The sequence below is a fragment of the Capra hircus genome, chromosome 19, assembly GCF_001704415.2.
Source record: "Capra hircus breed San Clemente chromosome 19, ASM170441v1, whole genome shotgun sequence".
NCBI lineage: Eukaryota > Metazoa > Chordata > Mammalia > Artiodactyla > Bovidae > Capra > Capra hircus.
The window spans coordinates 21,106,293-21,130,808 of NC_030826.1; the positions used below are offsets into that span (position 1 = coordinate 21,106,293).

The 24,516-nt window shown below is 46.4% G+C and overlaps 1 protein-coding gene across 1 annotated transcript in view; it reads right to left on the reverse strand.

The window, feature by feature from the left end:
- SLC6A4 (solute carrier family 6 member 4) overlaps positions 604-24,516 on the reverse strand; it is a 32,953-nt gene continuing 9,040 nt past the window's right edge. The window contains exons 2-15 of the mRNA XM_018064359.1: positions 21,908-23,814; positions 20,808-21,261; positions 18,278-18,412; positions 17,489-17,708; positions 16,428-16,566; positions 15,808-15,942; positions 15,367-15,470; positions 14,153-14,280; positions 13,015-13,127; positions 12,109-12,240; positions 11,018-11,117; positions 9,485-9,585; positions 5,604-5,771; positions 604-1,342 (exon numbers count right to left, since the gene is read on the reverse strand). Coding sequence (XP_017919848.1) covers positions 1,268-1,342; positions 5,604-5,771; positions 9,485-9,585; positions 11,018-11,117; positions 12,109-12,240; positions 13,015-13,127; positions 14,153-14,280; positions 15,367-15,470; positions 15,808-15,942; positions 16,428-16,566; positions 17,489-17,708; positions 18,278-18,412; positions 20,808-21,150 — 1,893 coding nt within the window. The 5' untranslated portion in view covers positions 21,151-21,261; positions 21,908-23,814 and the 3' untranslated portion in view covers positions 604-1,267. The remainder of the gene's footprint in view (positions 1,343-5,603; positions 5,772-9,484; positions 9,586-11,017; positions 11,118-12,108; positions 12,241-13,014; positions 13,128-14,152; positions 14,281-15,366; positions 15,471-15,807; positions 15,943-16,427; positions 16,567-17,488; positions 17,709-18,277; positions 18,413-20,807; positions 21,262-21,907; positions 23,815-24,516) is intronic.

The following is a 24,516-nucleotide window of genomic DNA, read 5'->3' on the forward strand; positions in this document are numbered from 1 at the left end:
GTCACATTTACTAGATCTGTATTAAGGGTTTTATGTGGTTTTATTAACTTAAGTGTCCCTTTTCCAATCAGCCTTATTTAGACTCAATCTTGAAAATTATCTGGAAGGCCCACTATCTTGATAGCCACCTTGAAAAGTCAGGGAGTTGGGAGGAGGTTCACTTACCAGACTCTCTTAATTACTTTTGGATTGAGGATGACCTTGGTTTAGGTCAGGGTGTCAGACCTCTACACCCTGTGAGAATTAGATTTATCTACTCTGAACAAAGCAAAATAACCTTAGTGGTCAAACTCAGTCATTTGAAGTAGAGCTTAAACCAGATAGCCAACTGAACACTGAAGATGCATTTATCAATATTCATCTTCAAAGTAGTTCACAGCCAAGCCACAGCGACTAATGAAATAGGCCAGATTAGCCTGTGAACTGTTACCCTGTATGTTTAGTAGAGAGAGACAGGAGGATGGCAGGGAAGTGCAGCAAATACTAACGGCCAGCCCACAGAGGAAAGCATGTGGGCTAAAGCAGTGTCCTTGGAAAAGGAATAGGTGGCAGAGCCTGCCATAGTCATTATACCCTTCAAATAATAACATACATACAAATTTCAGTAGGTGGAATTTGTTAATGTAAAAAAAAACTAGAGGAAATTCATATAGTTTGTAACGGGTAAGGATACACTGGAACAGTTGTACACACAGACACACATGCTCACACATACACATTATTTTTCAGTTTAGCTTCTTACATCTTCCTCTCCTGATTCCACAGCAGCACACAGGTTACGGGGTTCTAATAGACTCCAGCTATAGGATTCTCTGCTACTCAGAAAACATATGGCTAGCAAGACAGTATCCCTGTTTTTTCCTACATGGTTTATGCAGTTGAAATCTTTGGAAGCAAACGATATTAGATACTGGTGATCGTAAGAAGGAATGACACAGGAGACTTTCACAGACTTGATCCTAAACTAGTCCTAATGATGACGTGGTGGTTTTCATCACCTCCATACACAGCTTCACACATTCAAAGCAGTCCACTTTAGCTGCATCACAGAGTCTAACGTCGTAACATGTCCCAGAGATTTCACACAAAGTGACTGGAGGCCGAAAGAATCTGGGCACCGTGGTCTTTTGGGACTGTGTCTCTATGAAGGCCCTTCCATTGATAGGCTTAGCCGGAAACTCATTGACTTAGAGGGAGAAGGCGATGTGTGACTTGTCAGGACTGGAAGAAGAGGTTATTGGGAAGTCATCTTCCTTTTGTTGATGTTTTACACAGCATTCAAGCGGATGTCCCCACAGGGAATTTCTGTCGGTGTTTCTGGGGTGATACCTTTAATAATACGCTGTTAGGAAGAAGATATGATGTTATAAATATTTTTGTAATTTAATGCTTAAAGTTTTTTTCAACATTAATATTAAAGGTTAAATAGCATTTAAATGGTGGTTAATAGTAAATTGGAATCATTTTATTGACTTCTGTTAAGAAAGGAATCCCGGGGCTTCCCTGGCAGTCCAGTGGTGAAGACTTTACGTTTTCACTGCAGGGGGTGCAGGTTTGATCCCTGGTCGGGGAAGTTCTGCATGCCTTGAGGTACAGCCAAAGAAAGAAATTTAAAAACGAAAGGAATCCCTAATTTGTTTGTTCTCAAATATGGGTAGAAATGCCATATAAAGGAACTATATAAAAGCATCTGTAAACTAAAAAGTCACTTTAACACTAATAGGAGAAAATGATGACCCTTGAAAATGCTGGCCCATAACATGCCTTTGATGGTCTGGGAAAGGACATCGATTTCTCTGGGCAGAGGAGGCTGCACTGTGGCCCACAGGGCTTGGGGAGCAGAGTAAGCCCTGGATTCTGGTTCCCCCCACCTCAGCCAGGCTCCTTGTGCCCTGCACACACATTACAGGCACAGTGCATAAGTGCTGTCAGTCATTGGAACAGCCTTAATGAGATGTTACTGCCTTAATGAATTCACCTGTAGTTAGTTCATACAAGGGTGCAAATTATTACATAATTTTAAAAGATGTGCCCATTCAAATCATCATTCCTAAAGCAATCTCATTTTGACATAGTACTCATTACAGGGAAAAGACTGAGAGTTTTTACCATAGAAACAGCTGGGGTGCACAGAAGCTTTGGGACAGATCTGAAATATGCTTGGGTTTGGGTGTGAAACATGCAGCCTGCCTTGTAAAACTTAGCATCAGGGTGACGTGAGGCAGCTCAGAGATGTGGGGAGCACTGCAGAGGTTTTGGAAAGAAAATACTCAGTTGCTCAATAAAATCTTTGATGGCCAAAAGTCTGAACCTATGGCTAGCAAAGCAAAATTGGATCTGAAAGTATATTTTGATTTATTGATTTTAGGTGAAGCTCTGCTACTTGTCCTTTTATTTTGGATTGAAAAGTATGTGATCCCCTTTAATCTTTATTTCTTGGTTCTGGGAGTTATTCTTCTTTAAGGAGCAGGGCCTATGGAATTTTAAAAGTTCCCATTCTCATAGGTAATGAAATCCACAAAATTGTACATGTTGTGATCCTGATGACCGTAACGAAACCTCACCCTGGGAATCCATTTAAAAAGGAGTTACTACAGTGCTCATCAGCTACCTGGACATGTCTAGTCATAGAAAGCAAATTTTCACAAACCATCTGTAACCCATAACTGATAAAGGAGAATTAGGCCTTTTGAGAACTGGACACATCACTCTAACTAGTCTTCAGTGAAGCTATACTGTGCAGAGAGAAAAGAGCAGTCAGGCATATGGCAGAGGCAAGACCCACAGTGAAAAGCACAAAAGGTTTTGTGCTCTAACCTCTACTTGCCCATTCTGCTGCCCATCTCCCAAAAGGCCAGGTCCACTTATTTCCCATATTTGGGCAGCATTCCAGTTGCCAGACTACTACTGGTCTCAAAATTTGCCAGTCCCTGGCCTTCTGCAAGGTGTTCATGCAAGCATTGGATCACTGTTGCCATCTTCATGATTGCTTACTTATTAGGGACCATATTCCCAGTGTCTTTCTGCAGGTCACTAAGGGCTTCTCTGACAGTCATCTAATCCAGGTGATGACTCCAACCTTGAGACCTCCAGGTTGCAGATGCTCATGACAGGCTCTAAATTACAGGTGGTGACTTACTCCACATACTCCACCCTTGTTATATGGCTAGGGCCCAGAAAAGTTAAGAAATTTACTTTTCTCTAAGTCGTTTTTTTTTTAATACCATACCAAAATGTCATATGAGTTCTCCCTCCCTCATATATAGAATGTTACAGACTGTAAAGTCTGGCATTCACAAAAAAATTAATAGTCCCTTGGGGTGCTTGGCAAGAACATGCTTTATTCCTCTCAGAAACTAAGCATGCATATAGGCTTGTTAAGGCTTTTCAGAAGTCCTGTTGTAAAGAGACCTATTTAACTTTGCCTTAATCCAGCATTCTGCAAAATTATTTGACCATGTAACATTTCCCCAGCAGTAACACTTAATTGATATCCCATGGAACTACAGTTCCTTACAACACACTTTGGAAATGTTAATCCAGTTCAATGAGCACATGTTAAAGATGAAGAAACTAAGGCTCAGAGAAGGTAAGTGACTTACCATAGTCTTTTCCCTCCCAGGCCCCCTTGACTGGCTTCCTAACCCACTGTTTCCCATCTGGTGGCCTGTGCCAAACATGGCCCTGCAGTCAACCTTCACCTCTACTACCAACAGATCTGAGCTCTCTAATTGTACACCTTTGGGTAGCATTTTCTTGTGGCCAACGGGAATTTGCAGGAAAGATGACCAAGACTTGAGGTATAGTCTGTAACCAAAGAATGCTGAAATCTATTGACCTGAATGCGCAACCCTGACCTTGGCCTCTGGGTTCCGCCAGCGGGGTCAGTGGGCTGGCTGGCATGACTGCCATAAAGAACAGCCTGAAGGAGCAGACACAGTGGCTCTGGCCTGAGCATGTATTTCAGACAACACCAGAATCCACGGCCCTTTGGGAGAAATGAGGTTGTAATAGGGCTGTTGTGGCAGTAGGAAATTAGTAACTCCTTGCAGAGTTCTGTTCACCTAGAATTCAGTTTTTCTATTTGGAAAAAGAAGCAATCTCAGTTCTCAGAAAAGAGGTGCTATGTAATTGCCTCAGGCTTTCTTGCTTCATGTTTCTTGTGAAATGTTTTAGGAAGATGAGTGTGATAAACTCATATATATGAGTTTTGCTTCTAAGAGCCCACATACTGGCCCAGCTCTGATCTCAGGTTGTTAGAGAGCACATCTCTCTAGCTTTCCCCCAAATACCACTTTTCACCTTTAAGCTCAGCTCTGACAAAAGCACCCACCCACAGACTTTTGTAAGCAGCCACTTCAGGCTCTCCTGCCACAGTAACCTCGCTGTGGCATGAAACACAACCAAGCAAGTAACGACCCAGCATTTTCAATTTTGCTAACATTGCTGGGAATCCTGGTGGCCTGAACTACTAACTCTGACAGCACAGGATGAAAAGTGACATCTTGTCTCCCTAACCTCTAGAGCCAATTTCTACATCCGCAAACCATTAGTACCCTGAGGACGCAAAAGAGAAGCTGCACCTAAAAGTGAAAGTGCATTGGACCAAAAGCCAGAAGCCCTGGATTCTGAGCCTCCCTCTGCTGTGTGTCCCTATACACTTCACTAAAATAAGGAAACTGAGCAGCAGCATTCCCAGATACAGGATCTTCGCTAAGGATACCTGCCCATCTACCTCACAAGGTATTTTGATAACAAAGTAAGATAATCTACATGAAGATACTTTAAAATATATACAATCTTATACAAATTGTAAGGTTCTGTTATTGAAATTTTTACAGCACACTATTCATTTACTGACACGAATCCAATGGCAGCTTTTTTTTTTCTCCAGTAACTTAAGCTAAAACTATAATATTATTGGGCTTCCCTAGTAGCTCAGATGATAAAGCTTCCACTTGCAATGCAAGAGACCTGGGTTTGATCCCTGGGTCTGGAAGATCCCCTGGAGAAAGAATGGCAACCCACTCCAGTATTCCTGCCTGGAGAATTCTATGGACAGAGGAACCTGGTGGACTACAGTCCACGAGGTCTCAAAAAGTCAGACACGACTGAGTGACTAACACACATGCACATAATATTGTTGTAACATCCTTATTTAGTGATGATTTTTGAAATAGCCCTTATCACATTGCTGTTAGAAAAGTGACCACAGACATTTTCCACCATAATCTCTACTTAAGTGGATTTAAAGTAAATCCACTTAAATCAAATTTGTGTTATTGCTCCAGACACCACTGATCTGATGTCTGCTCAATGGAATGCAGGAGGCAAAGTAGTTTTCTGATATGTTTAGAATGCTATACACCAGGCTGTGCACTGTGGCGCATCCAAACAGCTCCCTCATTCACCTTCATACTTGAGGCTTATGGGCGATGCCTTAAGATGACAGTGGCAGCTATCAGAGGCTACAGAATGATGTAGGTATATGATTATATAAGGCTGAGAGCCTCTTGGTGAATCCATGTGGTGGACTTCTCTCCTTTGAATAGAGCCCTTTTCTTCCCAATTACCAATCTACACACACATTAACTAGCACATACCTCCTTAAGTGTCCCTGGAGTGACAATCAGCCGATAAGTTATATATGTCGGGATGCAGATGAAAGATGAGGTTCCTATGCAGTAACCCAGGATGATGCTCCACCGAGGATAATCATACTGGAAAAGTCGTAGCTGTGGTGGGCTCATCAAAAAACTGCAGATGATGAACTAAAACAGAAATTTCAAGAAACATTAAAAAATTTTCACAACACCCACAAAGAGACAGTCCTGATACCACAGAAAGTGAAGTGAAGTGAAAGTTGCTCAGTTGTGTCCAACTCTTTGCAACCCCATGGACTATACAGCCCATGGAATTCTCCAGGCCAAAATACTGGAGTGGGTAGCCTTTCCCTTCTCCAGGGGATCTTCCCAACCCAGGGATTGAACCCAGGTCTCCCACACTGCAAGTGGATTCTTTACCTGCTGAGCCACTGGGGAAGCCACCAACGCTAAAGGGAAGAAAATTTCAGGAAATTGCCTGAGGGTGAGATAGCCTAGATTGATCTCTTGACACAAAGAAGTCACTAATTTCTGTGCCTCAACTGCAAACAAGGAAGGGCTTATCTTGATTTTTCCTCCCCAACCCCCACCTCAACCCCTACAGTAGGCATGCCAAGGCCTCAGAGAGTTATTGAGGGGAGATACAAAGAAGAGACTGGCATCCATCAGGCATAGTTCAGGGCCCAGTTTGTCAGATGGTGGAAGAATAAACTGGGCAACCTCTCCACAGCTCCTGCCAGTCCTAGGGCTTCATCTCTCTCTCTCTGGTTTTTCTTTATTTACCCCTGCATTTCTCTGCTGATCGTTTTTGGTGAGATGGAAGGCACCTACGTCCAGGAGACATAATAAGGTTCTCAAGACCTGGAGAGGATGCAGACTCCTGAGCACCTGTTTCTTCTCTCCCCTCTCTTTATATTAACCCCAAGCTAAGGACTAGGGTTTCAACAAAGATGGCTCTGCCACGAGGCATCTTGACAACAAATGCCTGCCTGCGACCAGCCCTTGTAATGAAAGGAATAATGGAAGGAAACAGCAGCTTAATACACTTTTTACTTGAAAATTCAGTGAAGATTTAAACCAAGAAAAATTTCACGCTGCCCTCCCAACACTCAGTTTATGAGTTTTCTTATTTCAGTTTGTTTTCCAGAGAGAGCGTAAATGCCAGTTTTTGCCTAGTAACCGCTGTGCCGAAATCGTTATTGCTCTTGATTTAATTTTATCTTATTATTTCATAGTCATGAAGAAGACAGTAATGTAAATTATTTGGGTGGTTAAATGTCTATTTTTATCTTTTTTTCTTTGTCCTCAGGTAATAAAAATGGGAAATTGTTAAACACACATCCATCTTCAGCACAGTACTATCCTAAGTCCAGGAAGAAGCTTTCAAAACGAGCCTAGCCATTCGCAAACCTTTCTCCAGACAGACTCTCCTCAGCCCCAGTCCCGGCTACTAAGGAAGGTGATTTTGGAACAGAGAAACATAGGGTCTGGTCAGGAGCCATGTCTGCTGTAACTCGTCTCATCTTGGTGTCATGTGTGTGGAACCTCACGCAGTCCAGGAAGGCTGCAAGCTCTCACTGTGGCCACTAAGTATTGCTCCAGACACCCCCACCTCCTCTTGCTCATATACAGTATTTTCTTTTTCATAACTTGGCTTCAATGAAAAAGAATATTTTAAGTAAGCTACTCATTGTTTACCTAAAGCAGCCTTAAAAAGCCCAGAGCAAGGGATCTGTTAAGTAAACCCAGAAGTGGAGGACAGATTTGCCTCCTCTTAATTGTGCCCTGAAGCACCTTTAGAAGAAGTGAGTATGGTGAACATCACAGAAATTATAAGTCACGTGCCCGAATCCAGATCTGTACCTGGATTTTGGGCACAGAAACTCATTGATTGTAGCCCAAGTGTTCACCCAGTTTGCCAGACCACCACAGAAATGAAAATACCAAAAGCATGGGGCCAGGACTAGAGTAAGGCATATGAGGTATTCAACTTGGATACAGCATTTAAGGGGGTGCCAGAATTCAGTAATCAAGAAATAATATTTTAGTGCAATACTTTAAAAAGACAGACTCTTGATAGGACCAGATTAGAGTGAGTGAGGTGAGACATGCCAAGTATATGGTCAGATCTTGTGTTTATTTAAAATGCTGGAATTTGTTCATCAGTAATTTTTTTTTGCATTAGTTTTAATTTTAAAAAAAATATTGCATAAAAACAGCATTTATTGGGACTTCCCTGGCTGTCCAGTGGTTAAGACTGTGTTTCCACTGTAGGGCACCTGGGTTCAATCTTTTTTTCAGGGAACTACGATCCTGCATGCTGCTTGGTGTGGTCAAAAAGATAATAATATTTATCTTGGCTACTAGGACTTACTGTGCTGCTCATGAAGGACCTAACAGGTATCCTAGTAATTCTGTATTCATTTTCTTAAAGATGACCCCCGCCAAAGTTCTTGAGGCATAGATCTTGAGTCAGACGTAGAATTCATTTATTGTCAAATGAGAGTGCTCAGCTCCAAGGGTTGCCTGTTTGCCCAAAGACGGATAAGCGCTCTACTAACATCCCAAGTATGCTCTGAGGTAGCCTGGGATAAAGTGACTCCGTGCACATCAGCAGGGACTACTCTCACTTCTTTCATTTATCTGTAACTCAGTTTAGGGTGGAAGGAGCTTTTTGATCTTCTAGAGCCAGAGACTGTTCCTTCAGTCCAGCTTATTAGGATATCTGGGCCATTCATTTCCTCAGAGGACATGGATACAGCTGTGCCTTCTTTCAGAATAACTCTTTTGCATTCTTTTTGACTTTCCCAGGGCAGCCCTTTATTCTTTGTGCTTTGTGTACCTGCATGTCTCGATATTCATCTGTAAGATGGGCAGCGTGCTCATTCTTACTTCTATCACGCTGCGTCTCTCTCTCTACCACAGAAGCCCTTCTTGACTTCCATTCCCTGGACGCTGAGATTTCCAAAACCAAAGCCAACTTTGCCCCAAGCAGCAGATACTCTCAGGACCAGGGGCTCTGGTATATGCTGTGGGCTCCAGTGTTCCTCTAGATCTTGGCCTCGTAGTTCCTTATTATCCTGTCACCTTGCTGTTGCTTTTTGGTAAACTCAAAACACAGTGTATTTTTAAGTCCAGAGATGTTAGCTGTTTTCAGTGAGAGGGTTGGTCTGGATCACTAGTCTGCCATTACTAGAAGCAGAAGTCTTGACATAAATGGGTTATTCATTTATATTACTATCAGTGCTTCTAGATAATCTACTTAAATCCTTTCATTTGTTTTTCAAAGGAAGGAGAGACACTGGATTAGTTCCCTGAGGAAAGAAGCTATGTCTGTCTGTTAGTTCACTTTCATATTCTCCACGCAGGGAAGGAATGATGCTTGGGGCTGAGACTCAGGAAAGGCAGACAAGGCCCTCACCCTGGGTGTAAAACTAGACCGAAAATCGAACTGAGACCCGAGTTTAACTTCCATTTCCTCAGTGAACGCCTGTGTAGACATTTGATCCAATATTGAAAACCAGAGATTGAAGCTTTCAAGTAGAATCATAGAAATGTCTGTTTCTCCCTTCAGTTCTGTGGTTGCTTCATATATCTTGGGGACTCTGCTGTTTTGTGTGTGTAATTTATAATGATTTCATATTCATAATAAATTCACCCTTTTCATTAAAAAAAAAAAAACAGTAGTGGATGTAAGTTTAGCATAAAGTCTGGCCTGGCAGTTCTTGCTCAGTGAATGTTACGTGTTATTATCATGGAGCAGGGAAGCGATGAAATAATGTGACGGAAGCCAGAGGAGGGGTTAACTCCCTAGGGGTGCTGGTGAGTGAGTGAGGGTGAGTCTCTTCTCCAGGGCCAGGAGAAGGGAGATGACAACTCACCAGGAGAAACAGAGGGCTGATGGCTACCCAGCAGATCTTCCAAAACCATCCAGGGCTGAAACCAAGCATTTCCTTCACATCACTGCAGAACTGATTGATGCCTACAGTCATCCAAAGGAGAAGGAGATTGACTGAGAGAGGAAACAGACTGTCCTCCTAGCCCCTGACTCAGAGAGAGTAGCAACTCTGGAATTTCTCCGTAGGAGGGGTTCAGGGACACCAATCTGGCCTGAAAGTGGGATGGGGAACATGTCACAAAAATGCTTGTTATAGCAAGCAAAGCTCTTTCTACAGAGAGTGGGAGGACTGGTGGACATTTGGGGAGAGACCTAAAGCCTCATCTTGGTGCCCACACCACCCTTCTAGGATTTCACCATATATCTGATTTTATCCTTACTATAGAAAAGGAAGTTGAACTTTGTCTAAAAATGTTGAACCCACTTGATAAGAGACTGACTCTGACCATATGCTAGAAACTTTCAAGAGGAAATTCTAACCATACTATTGCTCATTTATATTGTCAGATCAAGATCAAGGTTCTTCTCTACAAAGTAACTGGCAGGAAAGTGAGAAGCGGGCACTCCTATTGGGGAGAGATGGAGAAGGGGAAGGAAGAGCACTTTGTGGTTGCTTCCCTGAAAGTGCCCACAGGTCTGTAGCATCACAGACTTTGAACTTGGTTCTCTGAAGTGCTGAGGGAGTGGGAAGGACTTCTTTCAAACACACAAAAAAGTCCCAAAACCGGGCCCACATATAACTCAAAACATGGGACCCCCCCCCTTCATGTTCTGTGTAATGATGTACATGCTAAAGCTGTTGTGCCATCACAGAAACTGGGAAAATAAATATATTCAGAATGAAATATTAACTTTTTGATTTCAAAGATCTCTGAACTTGGTTTTCTTCATTTCTGCTGTCTGTGCCCTCCTGATCCTTGCCCATGGGCTCTTGGGATCTCTGCCCAGGGACCCATGTCAGCTTACTCTGCATTCCTGGTGGTTTCACCCTTATCAGATTTCATCCCACAGTTGGGGGAAGGGGAATAAATTGGAGGTTTTACCAAGACAGATAATCCAAACAGAAACATTCTGGCCTCTTGCCTGGAAGATAAGCTCCTAAAGTGTGTCTAAGGGCTCTGGAGGGAGAACCTGCTTGTGAAATTTAAATTGAGGCCACTCTGTAACAGGAGAATATTGTACACTCTGCAGATGCAGTCACTGTGCACTAGTTCTTAGCTGTCTGTCCAACTCTCAGAGCCTGTCAGATCTTAAGCAACCACTGTGGATAAGCTATAGGGAACCACTTCAGCCTGTCCACTGAGTAAACATTTACTCGGAAAAAAACGTCTTCCCAGGAGCTTAGGCAATCTGTTGTACAGAGTCTGGAGGAAACAATGACCTGTTTCTGGAGAAGGCACGCAGGAGGGGACGTCTTGTACACTGGCCTGCCTTTCTCTGACAAGCCCAGCCCTTGTGTATTCTGGTGCCTACACAGGCTGGTGCAGGAAGGATATGGTGGAAGGAAGTATCTTACCGTAGAACCAAAACACAGCAACTGCTTCAATCAGGGCCACGGTGAGCACTGCAGGTCCCGTGGCAAACTCCTCCAACAGCTTCACCACGTAGGCCCCGCCCTGGAAACGAGACCACCAACTTGGTTCAAGGCCCGCTGAGGCACTGCCTCCTCTTTTCAACAGAGACAAAAAGAACTTCTTAGGATAATCCTGCAAAGTTCTCACCTTGGATCTAATACAAATATCCTAGAGCCTGCCTCTTAGACTGGCTTTGGCAGGGTAGGCAAGATCTCATCCTATCAGACTCCTCTTCCAACCCTACCAGTCACTCTCGTTTCCTCTCCCCACAAAGCTTTAAAGACAAACTGAAAAGTGCCTCTCGATCTACTCTCTTCAGTTTACTGAACACCTACTGTGTACTCTACCCTGGAGACTCCTGGTCCCTAAAGACTGAATCTGGCAAACCTACAACAGCGGACACACTGAGCCCAGTGGTCATGGTTTTGCCTCTGTCCTGAATCACAAATCCCATGGGTCCTACGCGGTCCCCAAAGCCCTGCTGAAGCTCCAGAGCCATTTGGGTCATGGCCTGAAGATAAGTTGATTTACAAAATCCACCTTGAGTCAGGAGGATACAAGCCTGCCATGCCTAGGGGTACTGATGTACAGTTTTACAGTGTTTACCCCTCCCCCTCAAAAAGAAATCACCGGAGAAGGTCTGACTTCATCACCATTGCAACTGCTCTGGAGGAGACAAAGTGACAAATCCTGGAGGTGCCAGCCTCCAGATATTCTGGGCAGTATTCCCATGAAAGCAGCCGTTAGGCCTGGAAATAGACTGAGAAGGCAAGTCTTAGTTTTTCTCCAGATAGAAATCTAGTTGGACTTGCTATAAAATGCTGAACCTCCAGCTCCATGCCCAAGTTCTACAGACAGATGCCGCCAGAAACAACTTTTCTCCTTCTCCGTGATGACTAACTTCTTAACAGCAGTAACAGCCTCTCCCGCTTTGGTCCCAAAGCCAGGGCTCCCTGTGGGCTGGAAAGCAAGAGCTTCGTGCAGTGTCCCAATGCCCAATGAAAAGCTGACTCTCGGTTGGGGTTGTACTCACAAAAGTCAAGGTGACCAGGGATCCAAAGAAGCAGGTAATGACCACGCCAAGCACAAACCACTCCCGGCGCTTGGCCCAGACATGTGGAAACTCATCCAGCACAGCTGTGATCACCCCCTCCAAGCCTGCAAACTGAGTGGGGCACACAAACAGTCATCATGGAGACTTGGGGACAGATCTGCTACTTCCAGGACAGTGAAAAGAGGGAGGGGTTAAGATTGCCACGTGGCCTGTCAAGCTGACCATGACCAGCTCCCCCTCCTCACTGGCCCTATCTCCATCATTTAGATCCCTAAGGACACCAAGGAAAGAAAGTATAGCACACGGACAGCACTTCTCCCCATGAGGTCTCTGGGGGAGACTCTGGTTTTTCCAGAAACGGCAACTCCAAGCTGAGACTCGTTCCACGTTAATGATATGAATGCTGGGCCACGGAGCACTGAGATAAGAGGGACCTTGCCCTGGCCTTGAGGTGCTGCCAGTCTGGTCAAGGGACAGAGCACAATCACAGCAGTTCACATGTGCTGAGCTCTTGACCTTGCCTGGCGCTTTACCCTCATTATTCCACAAATCAGGGGTCCCCAACCCCCAGGCCATGCATTGGTACCAGTGTGTAGCCTGTAAGGAACTGGGCCCCACAGCAGGAGGTGAGTAGTTGTCTTCCATTAAACCGGTCCCTTAGTGCCAAAAAGGTTGGGGTCTGCTGTGATTAATGACTGATGTGCTACAGGGTAGTAAGTGCCCAAGTGAACAGGGGCTGGCGAAGCACCAGGAGGCAGCAGACAACATGGCCTGGGGTGGCCAGGACGGGAGGGAATGGCTACAGCTGCCTCTGCCTCTTCCTCTGCTTTCTCCTTTTCCTCCCCCCGCCTCCCCAGGGCTGGATTTCCCTCCCCATTCACTTGCCGTGCTGTCCAAGCCCAGGGTGATTAACATCAGGAAGAAGACGATGGCAAAGAATGTGGATGCCGGCATGTTGGCTATGGCTTCTGCGTATGTGATGAACAGGAGGCTGGGGCCTGAGATGGGGAGAGAGGAGGAGGTGGTCACCGAGACCTGCCCTACAGACATGTCTCGGGGGAAACGACCACACCAACAATTACGACGCCTGTCATAAGACCTTACATGTAAAGAAGGCTTGGACATGTACCAAATGCCTCCTCGCACCCCACACCACCCTACCTGGCTATCCTGACATCCTGGGAGGCAGGAAGGGAATAGTACCTGCCTTTGGAGAGTGTGTGTCCTCAACCAACGTGGAGGAAAGAAACAAACCTGAGACCCCAAGACTAGCAAATCTGTGCGCACGAAGAAGAGTTTCCACTATATAATAAATCTGTGCTTTCCCCACCCCCCACCAAGATCTCCAAAATTTTCACAGCACTTAGCTCTCTCTAGCTCCAGAACAGTAGAAAATGTTAAATTGATTTTAGAATAATACAGGTCTTAGAATAAAGCCTTCCAGCTATTTTGACTTTCATGATAGTATGAGGAACATGTCCTTAACCTCCCGTGGTCCAAATCAGGCACATTAGTTTGAGGCATGAGGCTGATGGGATCACAGCACCACGTCAGGCCAAAGACAGATGTACATTGGCAAGAAGCCCTGGGACTCCATCCACAAGATTCCATCACCTCTCTTTCAACGTCTGTCACTCTTTTTCCATGATAACTCACAGTAGAGTACAGTGACTGCGTCATCTACGGTTCTTTCTCTGCAAAAGGAAATTCTAAGGACTGGTAATCATGTGCTTACTAGACTTGGACCCATCAAAGGACCCAGACCCACTAGTTTTAAGAGCCGTCATCCAAGTCATATTCTCAAGCCCACAGTGTATCAAGGCCTTAGTGCTGGGCCCCAAGGGAGCTGTCCCATCCCCACTATGGCCTGAACACATGGAAAGGGTTTAGACTCTAAAACCTTTGAAAAATTTAAGAGGAACTGTTAGAAATAATGCAAAAGTTAAGATGTTTGTAAAGATCCAAAGAGCAGCAAAACAGTTCATTGGGAGCAAGTAACCCAAACAGAACCCAAGGTCCCTACCTGCATCTTTGGCCACCTCAGACACATCTTCCTTCCTCATCTCAGCCATATACCCCAGCACCGTGAAGATGACAAATCCTGAAACGAAGCTTGTCATGCAGTTCACCGCACTGGTCACCAGGGCGTCTCTGGAGCAGAAAACCCAAGGGACTGAGACATTTCTAAGTCAGGAGTCTGAGGAGAATCTGTCTCCAGACTGACAAGGATGAACAGGTTGAGCTCACAGGGACTTCAAGCCTGTCTCCTCTCAGGGTGCAGCCTCTTAGACAGGTTGCATCACCTCGAAGCACAAGCTGCTGTTATCACCATGCACGGCATGTGGCGAGCAGCAGGTCAGGAGTGGCTTCAAGAGATGATCCTCTAAAGCAGCAGAGCACACACTGCTGGATTTCAAACAAGCCTTGTTCTGAAACAGGGCCTGAGCTAGAGTGGGGGCGCCTTGGCCTCACACTTCAGAAGACCTCAGATTTAGACTTTTGACATTATTTGTAAATGAGGTTGTAAGAGTGCCAAAAAGACATCCTGACACTTTTAATAATACAACTTTATCATAATACAACTTTAGGCTGATGTCCCAATGCAAGGCCACATTGCTTAGGGTGCATGTAAATTCCTTTAAAAAAAAAATCTGTAATTGTCGTATGAATAGCACAGTCAGATTACTGAACGTCATCATCTGTGACAGACTGTTAAGACAAAATTAAAGATGATGCGTGATATTTCAATCATAATTGGTACAATATTACCTGTTTTGTTAAATTTGTGAAATGAGATTTTCATATAAATGATAGCATTCTGTGTTGGTCAGAACAGCACAATTGTTAACTCTGTGTGTGTGTGTGTGTGTATGTATATATAATGTTTCACATCACAATTTTTGTTGCTAAATATTAACAGGTCAAATAGAAACATTTAATGTATGTTGCAATTTTTATAAACCTGCTTCCGAATTTAATTTTCTTGGAAAAGAGAGACTCTCACAAAACAGAAGTCTGGGGCCTGTCTCTCCTGAGGGGCCTGGGTGAGGCTGTGCTCTGGGTGGCTGCTCTGGCCATGAGTGAATTGGCCAGGCACCTGGGGTACTCCTGAGGGTCAGAGTGCCCACATGGCCTGAGCCTGGCCAGGTGAGAGGCCATCAATTTGATCGCCTTCCTCCAGGCTACTTATGCTCATTCTGCTTCCACGCTTGGCTTGGGGCAGCCCCAGATACTCACTGGTAACAGTTGTTGTGGAATTTGTTGTAGCTAGCAAAAGCCAGTAGGACCCCAAAGCCAGGGCCGAGAGAGAAGAAGATCTGGGCGGCCGCATCCACCCACACCTGTAATAGAGCAGAGGCGAAGGTCGGGGCCGAGACCCAGGCCATCGCTGGGCCAGTGCCCTTGTGCCCCCACGTGGCTATGTGATGAGACAGAAAACAGGCTCTCAGAGTTCCTTGTAAGGATGGCCACACACCAAGTGCAAACCAATATGATTGCCTATCATTGAGGCATAAACCCATGCAGTGGCCTCAACTGTACTTTTCATGCTTTTTTCCAGTTTAAAGCATCACTGCAGACTTAACCTCTGAACCCAAATTTTAGTTGTTCCTATAGTCCTAGGACGAGCTTCAGTTAGTATAGACAGACAACTGCACACTGCTTTCCTGATTATCTTACCCCTGTCTCTAGGAGTTTCTGCCAGTTGGGTTTCAAATAGAAGAGAACTCCCCTCCAGGCTCCAGGGAGGGTGGCCCCCCTCACCAGCAGGATCAAAAGAATGATGTAAGGGAAAATGGCTGTCACCCAAACCACCTGTAAGGAAGGAAACACAGGTTCTCACCACATGAATGCTGGTGTCTTATTCTTAAAAACCTCCAAGAAAGGAGATCTACCTTGTTTCTTCTGTAATTGTAGGAGGCAGGGTGGTGTGACCTTTAGACTCAGACAGGGATCTGATCCTGTTTGCAGGTACCACCTCTAAACCCATTTCCCGTCTGTAAAGCGGGGACAACACACAGCAGGAGACAGTAACGCGACCAGTGCATTGCTGCTACGAGTCATGACCCTACCAGTGGATTAAAGGAATTTTTAAAAAGTCATAACAGTTCTTGGGATTGACCCATTTCTAGTAGTTTCTAAAAGATTTGGTTGAAGAGAAATTGAGAATCACGGAATGGGCTCGGCGTAAAGGAAACCACGTCCCCCTGTCTGTGGCTGTCCAGGCTCCTGAGTTCTGAGTTTGGGATCCTCCAGGGCCCCTTGGCAGACTCTGGACCTGCAGCCAGAGTCCTCCTCACCTTGCCAGATGTTTTGACACCTTTCCAGATGCTAAAGTAGATGATAGTGAAGATGAACATGATGCACAGGACAAGCTGCCAACTGAGGCCCCCCAGGTCCTGGAGCCCCTTTGACCGGTGGATCTGCAGGACGTGCCGCCTGAATGAGAGAAAGGAGGGCCTGCAATAGGGTCTGAGCCGTGACCTGAGCACACACACTCTGTGTGATACCTCTAGGTGGCAGTCAAGAGAAAAGACGGAAACCACACCGCAAGGACCAAGTGGCCACCAAGCTTTGGGGAGAGCTGGGAGGGGCTCTGGCCATCCTGAAGAAGAGAACAGGGCACGCAAACCAACCGACCCTGGGAAGAGCACTCAGCCCAAAGGCAGACGTCAGGTCTCTCCCTCCTGGGCAGCGATCCAACCAGTGATTAACAGGACTGGCTTTTCAGTGCATGAGGATTTGTATGTGTGGGCAGGGCCCCTTCCCCACCCTTTGGGCTGCCGTTGCCTGAAATTCCAGCACTAAAGCAAACTCCCTACTCCAGGCATCTTCTTCCAAAGGGTAGATCCATGTGAACATATGAAACCAGAAACTCTTGTGTAACTTCAAACTACTGAGGTCACGGGAGGTTTTGCTTCCATGGCAGCTGGCTGAGAGGAGGGCCCAGGAAGGGCAGTTTTGATGCAGGGGAATAATTTTGGAAGGTGAAGGTAGGGACCAGCCTGGGCACAACAGAAAAGAGGGGTACAGCACAGAGGCCCAGACTGTGGAATACTCAAGGTAGTCTCTCCCAACCCCCTCACCCACATTTACTCCCCTTCCCTGCCAGCTTCTCTCCGAAATCCATCAGTAGGGAGGGGAGGGAGGCTCCAGAGGGAGGTGGTATATGTATAATTATGGCTTGTTTGCGTTCTTGTACAGCAGAAACTGACACAGCACTGTGGAGCAGTTTTCCTCCAATTAAAAAACTATCAGCCAAGAGGTGAAGGGCCCCTAGCCCCACTGGCCTCCCAAGAAGCCAAGGCCCAGGGGTGTGGCCTGCCCCTAACAGGCCACCCCCTCACTTACATGCACTTACGTGTAAAATTCTTCTGCAGGGGATGTTGAGTGGAGCATCCAGGTGATGTTATCCTCGGAGAAGTAGTTGGTGCAGTTGCCCGTGTTCCAGGAGTTCTCGCAGCTGGTCCAGGGCAGCTGCTCCGTGAAGGAGGAGATGAGGTAGTAGAGGGCCCAGGCCATGATGGTGTTGTAGTAGGAGGCGATGTAGAAGGCGATGAGGCAGATGGCGCAACCTATCCCTGCGCGAGAGGACGAGGGAGGCCAAGGTTCAAGGGCAGCTGGCAGTGAGGCACAGCAGCCTGGGCGCGGCAAAGGCGGTGCTGCCGTTCATTTCATCCCCCAAACACTGGGACACGGCGGAAAAGTGGCCATGTGGTAAATTCCTAACTTGTATTTACAAGACCACATGTTATAGAAAATGTGTATGTGTGCTATTGTTTTTTTCTATTTACTTTTTAAATTGGAATTATTTTTTAAACTTTTTATAAGATAGCCAATAAACAATGTGACAGTTTCAGGTGGAGAGCAAAGGGACTTAGCCGCACATACGCATGCATCCGTTCTCCCCCAGACTCACCGACCATCCAGGCTGCCCTGTTTAGTTTACTTTTAATTGCCAATTATTCTATTTGGCTTTAGCAGTCTCACACAAATTAAGCAGTCAAAACCTTAATTACTCAGGTTATCTCCTAGGGATACCTGAGGTCTCACTGATTCCAGGAGGTCCCCAGCTCCCACCCAGTGATGGAAATAGTCACTTCCTTGGTGGACCCACTCACCCACCCAACCACCCAAGCCTTTCTCTTACCTTTGAAAATTGGGCAGATTTTCGTCCATATCGAAATGCATCCATTTCGGTGGTACTGCCCCAGTGCGAGCTCCATGTAGAAGAGCGGGATCCCCCCAAAAATGGCCATGATAGTGTAGGGGAGGAGGAATGCCCCTGAGGCAGAGGAAAGACAGTTTCACTCCCTGCCCACAGGTGTCCAGGACAGCCCAGATGACCTGGATATGCAGAGCCATCTGATGCTCCAGAGCCATGAAGCCACCCTGTCCTGAGTGGCCCATACACTGCTCCGCTGTCTCAGGCATGGCCGGAAGTCATGGACAAAGCTCCATAGAGCAGTGAGGTTTGGGTGGCCGCAGAGTACGTGTGAAGGAAGCTGGGTCTAGGAGTCAACAGAACAGGCACTGGGACCAGCTCCACGGCTAATTGTCGTAAGGACCCTTCTCTGGGCCCCTGTTTCCTCTACTAGAGGAGGAGGGTTGAGAACTGAGGTTCCCAAACCCAGCCTAGACATCAGACTCACGGGTAAGCTTAAAAGCGCACACCCACCCTGACCTGCAGCAAAAGCTTCAGATATGGGTGTAACACAGATTTTTAAACTCCCCAAGTGATTCTGATGCAGCCAGTACATGGACCAGAGCTTGGGACCCTGGGACAGGTTTCCTGTGACAAACTGTACAATAGCTGTCATAGTCTACGAGTCACTGAATTACTATCCTTGTTCATCTGTATCCTGGCTCCAGACACTTGATTATTGATGTTTGGTTATATTCCCATCATTCCACAGGGCCAGAATGCTCCCTCCTGAGCCAGATTTGCGGGTGTGGCTGGAACAGACAGGTAGTTCACTACAGAATGAAAAGGTGCAGAACTGCGCCCCACTGGAGATGCTGGTGTCTGCCACACTGGGGATTGCTCACCTGCAGCCTGAGTTTCAGCCCAAAGGGTGGGCCAGCTGTGATTTTCCCTGAGAACTTTCCCTCCCATGAATTACTCTGAACCTAGAAACCTGAAATCTGTGCAACTCAGAGAGGTCTCACCTAACTTACAGTCACGCTGGGAAAACCTGGCCTGAGAACAAGAGCCACCTTGTGTTCTCATGGTGGCATCTGTCCAGAGGGTTTGCTTGACTAGTTTCACATAGGGAATGAGTGCAGGGGAAACATCAAGGGTGACCCAGCCCCTTATATAATCCTCAGGCTAAAGGTGAGTCCTCCCAAGCTGGAGATAAGATGATTCCAACTTCTACTCCTCCCAGGCTGGGAGGACTGGGCTTCCCAAAGCCCCCCCAGCCCTCGCGCTGGAATGGCCATTGCAGGTAATGGACCCAGGTCCTTAAAAGATGCAGCAAATCCAGGCAACTCTGTCTGGTCATGGAGGAAATTAGGGGACCCAAAAGAACTACCCCTCAAACCTCATTTTACCTGCCCTCCTAAATCTGTTACCAGAGCCCATGTCAAATATTGACTGATCTGATTCCCATTTCTGGTCCTTTTCCTGTTCTGATAGCAAGCCCACTGTCAAAACAGAGGCCCCACCTACTCATTCCTCTACCCCGCTCTGCTCTCTGGGGCGCCCATGTCCATGCCTACAGTCAGCTACTAGTTTCGATAATCTATAAACAAACTGCTCTGGAGGCATTAGGGATAGAAGGAGGAACAAGAAATCATCTCTCCTGAAAAATCTAACACTATTGTAGGAGATATAAGGCATGTCCATATATGGGTTGGGGTTGGCATTAACGTGGCTGGGTTCAGCTACAGATCTTGCCCAGACTGTGACTTTAGACTCTGGACCTGAGCTGATGCCCTGGGCTCACACAGGTCCAAAGGTCCAGGAGGGTCTGGGACCCTGGAGCCACTTCCCAACTTCTTTCACAGATCTAACAGCTCTTGACTGTTGTGAGCAAAACCAGTCAGCAGGAATGAAAGAACTCAGCACAGTACTGGTGCTCATTCCCTCACGTCTCCTTGGTGGAGAGCAGGGCTTATGTAATGCAGGGATGAGAGGAGGGGCTCTTTCACAGATAGAGCACTAACGATGCTGAAAATCTGGTGAGGTCAGCTTCAGGGGAGCTTTCATTCAACTTCATGACCCAGGGAGCTGCAGACATGCCTAGATTTACAGTTTGGGTTCAGTGGAGATGTGTTTTCTCTTAGACTAGCTTGGGGGCTTCCCAGGGGGCGCTAGTGGTAAAGAACCCGCCTGCCAGTGCAGGAGACGCCAAGAGACGTGGGTTCGATCCCTGGGTTGGGAAGATCCCCTGGAGGAGGGCATGGCAACCCGCTCCAGTATTCTTGCCTGGAGAATCCCACACACAGAGGAGCCTGGTTGGCTCCAGTCCATGGGGTCACAAAGAGCTGTACACAACTGAAGCGACTTAGCACACACACAGGCCCACACAGACTAGCTTGAAAGTCTAAGCAACCATGTTCCCAGACTCATATCAGTTAAACAAGATAGGAAAGACATGGTCTATCTTCTGGCCTCCTAAGAGGACCTACAGACCACCCCTGGGTCAGAGCCTCTGCCCACAGCCCACGATACTGACCCCCTCCATTCTGGTAACAAATGTAGGGAAAGCGCCAGACGTTGCCCAGGTCCACGGCATAGCCAATGACAGAGAGGAGGAAATCCACCTTCTTGCCCCAGGTCTCCCGCTCTGCTGGGTAAACCTCAGCCACTAGGGCGGTGGTGGCAGCCGGGATGGAGTGCTGAGTGTCGTCTCCTGCGCCAGGGTTCGGAACCGCTGAGTACCCGTTGGAGATCTGGCCAGACTCTGCCTTATCCCCAGGGGCAGGGACACCTTTCTGTAGAACCCCATTTTCCTGACAATCTTCTCCATCCTTATATGCTGATAGCTCCTTCTGGGAATTTAACGGGGTGGTCTCCATCCTGCTGGCTAGGAGGTGATGCTGACGCCCATGGGCCAAGGACCGATCTGAATTCTTGGTGCTCAGATCTGTGGATCTCCTCAGAACTTTATATCAGTGGGACAGAGAGCACTGTTGGAAAGGCAAAAGAACAAAATTGGGTGTTTTACTTGTCTTTGGTAACTCATCATACATTTTGAACTACATCAGGTAATGGGATCACAAAGCCATCTGTTAAACAAGAGATATCCTATTTGCTACATGAGTCAACAAAATCAACATTTTTCAACCCATGCTAGGTATCAAATCACACCGAGTAATTTTAAAAGGAAAAAAAAAAAAAGGCAATCGAAAATAGCAAATAACCCAGGTTTTTCATAGGCTCCATTAAGAACAAAGTATTGACTTCAGTTGAGGGACTGGAACCCCACCCTGGAGTTTACCAGGGACTCAGAAGAATAAAGGTCCCACAAAGCTTCACAGAACACTTACTTTGTCTTGGATGCTATGCTGGGAAAAAAGTAACAAAGAAGCAGTTTCTGGCAGCAAATAGGTAAGGATAGTCCTCTCCATCTTTTAAATTGAACACTCAAAAGTATATTTCATACCAACTACAGGCGCAATTTGGAGCATAGGAGAGAGGTGAAAAGGCCACCCCTTGTTAGGCACCCCTAGCTCCTTCAGTGCAGACTTTTTTACTCTTCCAGGGCCCAGCTCTCAGAAACCCCTGGGCAGGTCTGAGCTGCCTCTAGCTGCGCCCAGTCCATCTGTACCTCACCTTTCTGCGTTCCCATCATGCCTCTGCAAGTCTGACTGAGCCTCCCAGGCACTGGTGCTCACCGTTGATTCTTCTCGCCACTCCCAGCAACTCCTGGGGCTAATCCACTTGTTATTTTGGGACAGTGGGCAGGCAGGGCCACCTCTCATTCACGCCAGAAGAGCCAGAGAGAGCAGTGTGGAGGTTACGGATGCCAAAGTGGCTGGTGTCTGTCCCCACGTGCCTCAGGGCTGCCACGCCTTTATGTCACTGCCGTGGGCCAGGATGCAGGGAAGTCAGCTCAGCTCCCTGAGATTTCTACATGGGGTAGAAATCCGAGCCCTTTTGGACTTTAAACCTATGCCGGTTATAAAGTAGTAAGGAGCCAGGACCTTCCAGCTAACTTTGACCTTCTGGGCTTGAACTTTTCAAACTGTGAAACAGTTTGCAGTTGAAACATGTTTCGGCTTAATTCAAATCACATTATACCTTTCTAGGAAAAGGTGTCTAGGGATGACTGCTACTGCTGTTCGTAACTGCAAAGGTCTGATATGAATCTTCTAAATTCAACAGTCAGAGGTTGACTAAGAACTGGGATTTTGTAAGAATGGCAGTGAATGTCTCTTACCCTGGTGGGGCTTTCATTGACTATAACCATCTATATGTGGACATATAGAGACAAACACATAGTAAGTGAAAAATTAGGACACAGAGTAGTTGCTCCACACTGATGACTACGCACATAAATATTGGTAAGGATTAGAAGTGAAAACAGGGGATGCAAGTAATTAGACTTCCCTGCTGACTGTGTAGTTTCTTTCTGTAAAGTAGAAAACAAAAAATTTAAAGCCATTGATTGATTGATGCCAAAAATATTAGAGCAACAAGAGAGAAACCAGCTCTATATAGCGAGGGTGTGTGTGTGTAGGAAGTGTGGGGTAGGTGTCCTGGGCTCTACTCGATCTAACTGGCTCCCACCCCCAACTCTATCCTCAGCTCAAGGAGGCAAACGTGACCTATAGAAGGAAATGCATTTCTGACAAAGAGTGATCTAGATAAAAATCCATTCTGCTTACCCTGATGCCTCTGTCCAGCCTTCCTCATCACCCCACCCGCCCCACCTTTCCCAGGACCTCAACTAGGCTCGATGGACTTCTAAAATAAGAACACACACACACAAAAATAAAATAAAATAAGAACACATCCTCTCATCCACCATGAGGAAGCATTCACCGGGCTAAGGGATTTTTAAGTTTTTGGGGTTTTCTTTTTTGGAGACAGATGATGAGATATCAATATATTTAAATACACAGTTAAACCTGAACTTGGCAGTCTCTGGTTGTGTTGTTTGGAGAAGGCCTCTGTACTTGCCTCTGGCCTCTGTCAATGACATGTTTTCTACATTAAACACTGAAGAACCTGCAGACCAGATGGCAGAGATAAAGAGCTTTACCAGGTGCAGATGGCCAGACGGCAGCCAGCTGACAGATCCTGCCCGTGACCCAGGTCTTCCTTTCTCCACCTTCAAAATTTTACCCCAAATTTTCTGTAGGGATGTCTTCCCAACCTTTAGTGCTACAACTTTCCTCCCATTTAAAATTGAAGCTCAGAGATCAACTGCATCACCCAACCTTCCTCCAGCACGTCTACCACACTCTCTAGGAGGAAAACCACCCGTCTGGGAAGAACACGTTAACGGGGGAACAACCATTTAGCCAGCCAGTGGTTCTGTCACCCTCCTGCTGCAGGAGTCCTGTGTTGTTCTAGGCTTTATTTACTTCCTCCCTTGGGGCACTCTGCAAGAAGTTGGAGAATGTGCGTGGGCTGGTGAACTTTCGGGGGAGAGGGTGGCCATGTATGTTCTTCAGGGTCCTCTGAGGTTCAGCCCCCAAGGATCCCGATTTCTTGGCAACCGTTATGAGCAACTCCTAAAAGAGAAATACACCAGACTATTGTTGCCGTGCATTACAATGTCTTATTTTCCTGAAATATCCCTCAGCATTAAAAAAAAAAAAAAAAGTTTTATTAACAGCTGAAATGGCCCACGTAAGAAAACCTATTCCGAGGGTTTTTTAGCCCAGTCATGACTTGAGGTTGCCTCTCCCCTGAGGGTGGTGTCTCTATCCAGCTCTGCTTTCTGGGGTTCTCCCACCCCAATCGAAGACCCTGGGGTGCAAGAAGATAAGTTACAGCCACACAAAGCCACCAACAGGAAGGAGATGCTCATCTCCTTTTCTTCAACTCACTCCTCTACCTTTCAGAAGGAACCCCTTCCCAGGGACTAATCTGTTGGCTAGGAGCAGATGGATGGTGGGACCTGGGCCCCCTTCTGCATACAGGAACCAGACTGTGGAACCAGACTCCTTTCCAACTTCCCTGGTTCTGCAGAGAACTGACCAGCTTTTCCCCCTGAGACCAGCAGATAGCAGTAGTTGAGAGTGAGCCAGCCCAGGAATACAGAAGGAAGAGATGTTAAGAAGGTTGGTTTCTAAGAACGCTCTCTTGAAAGCTTTCTTTCTTTATTTTTTCAAGGTATTTTTATCCTGCTGGGTAGCGAGACTGCAAAGGAGGTCACTGTTACAGCTGTGACCTCCTCCTGGCAGACATGAGATTCCCTGTGGCCAGAAACA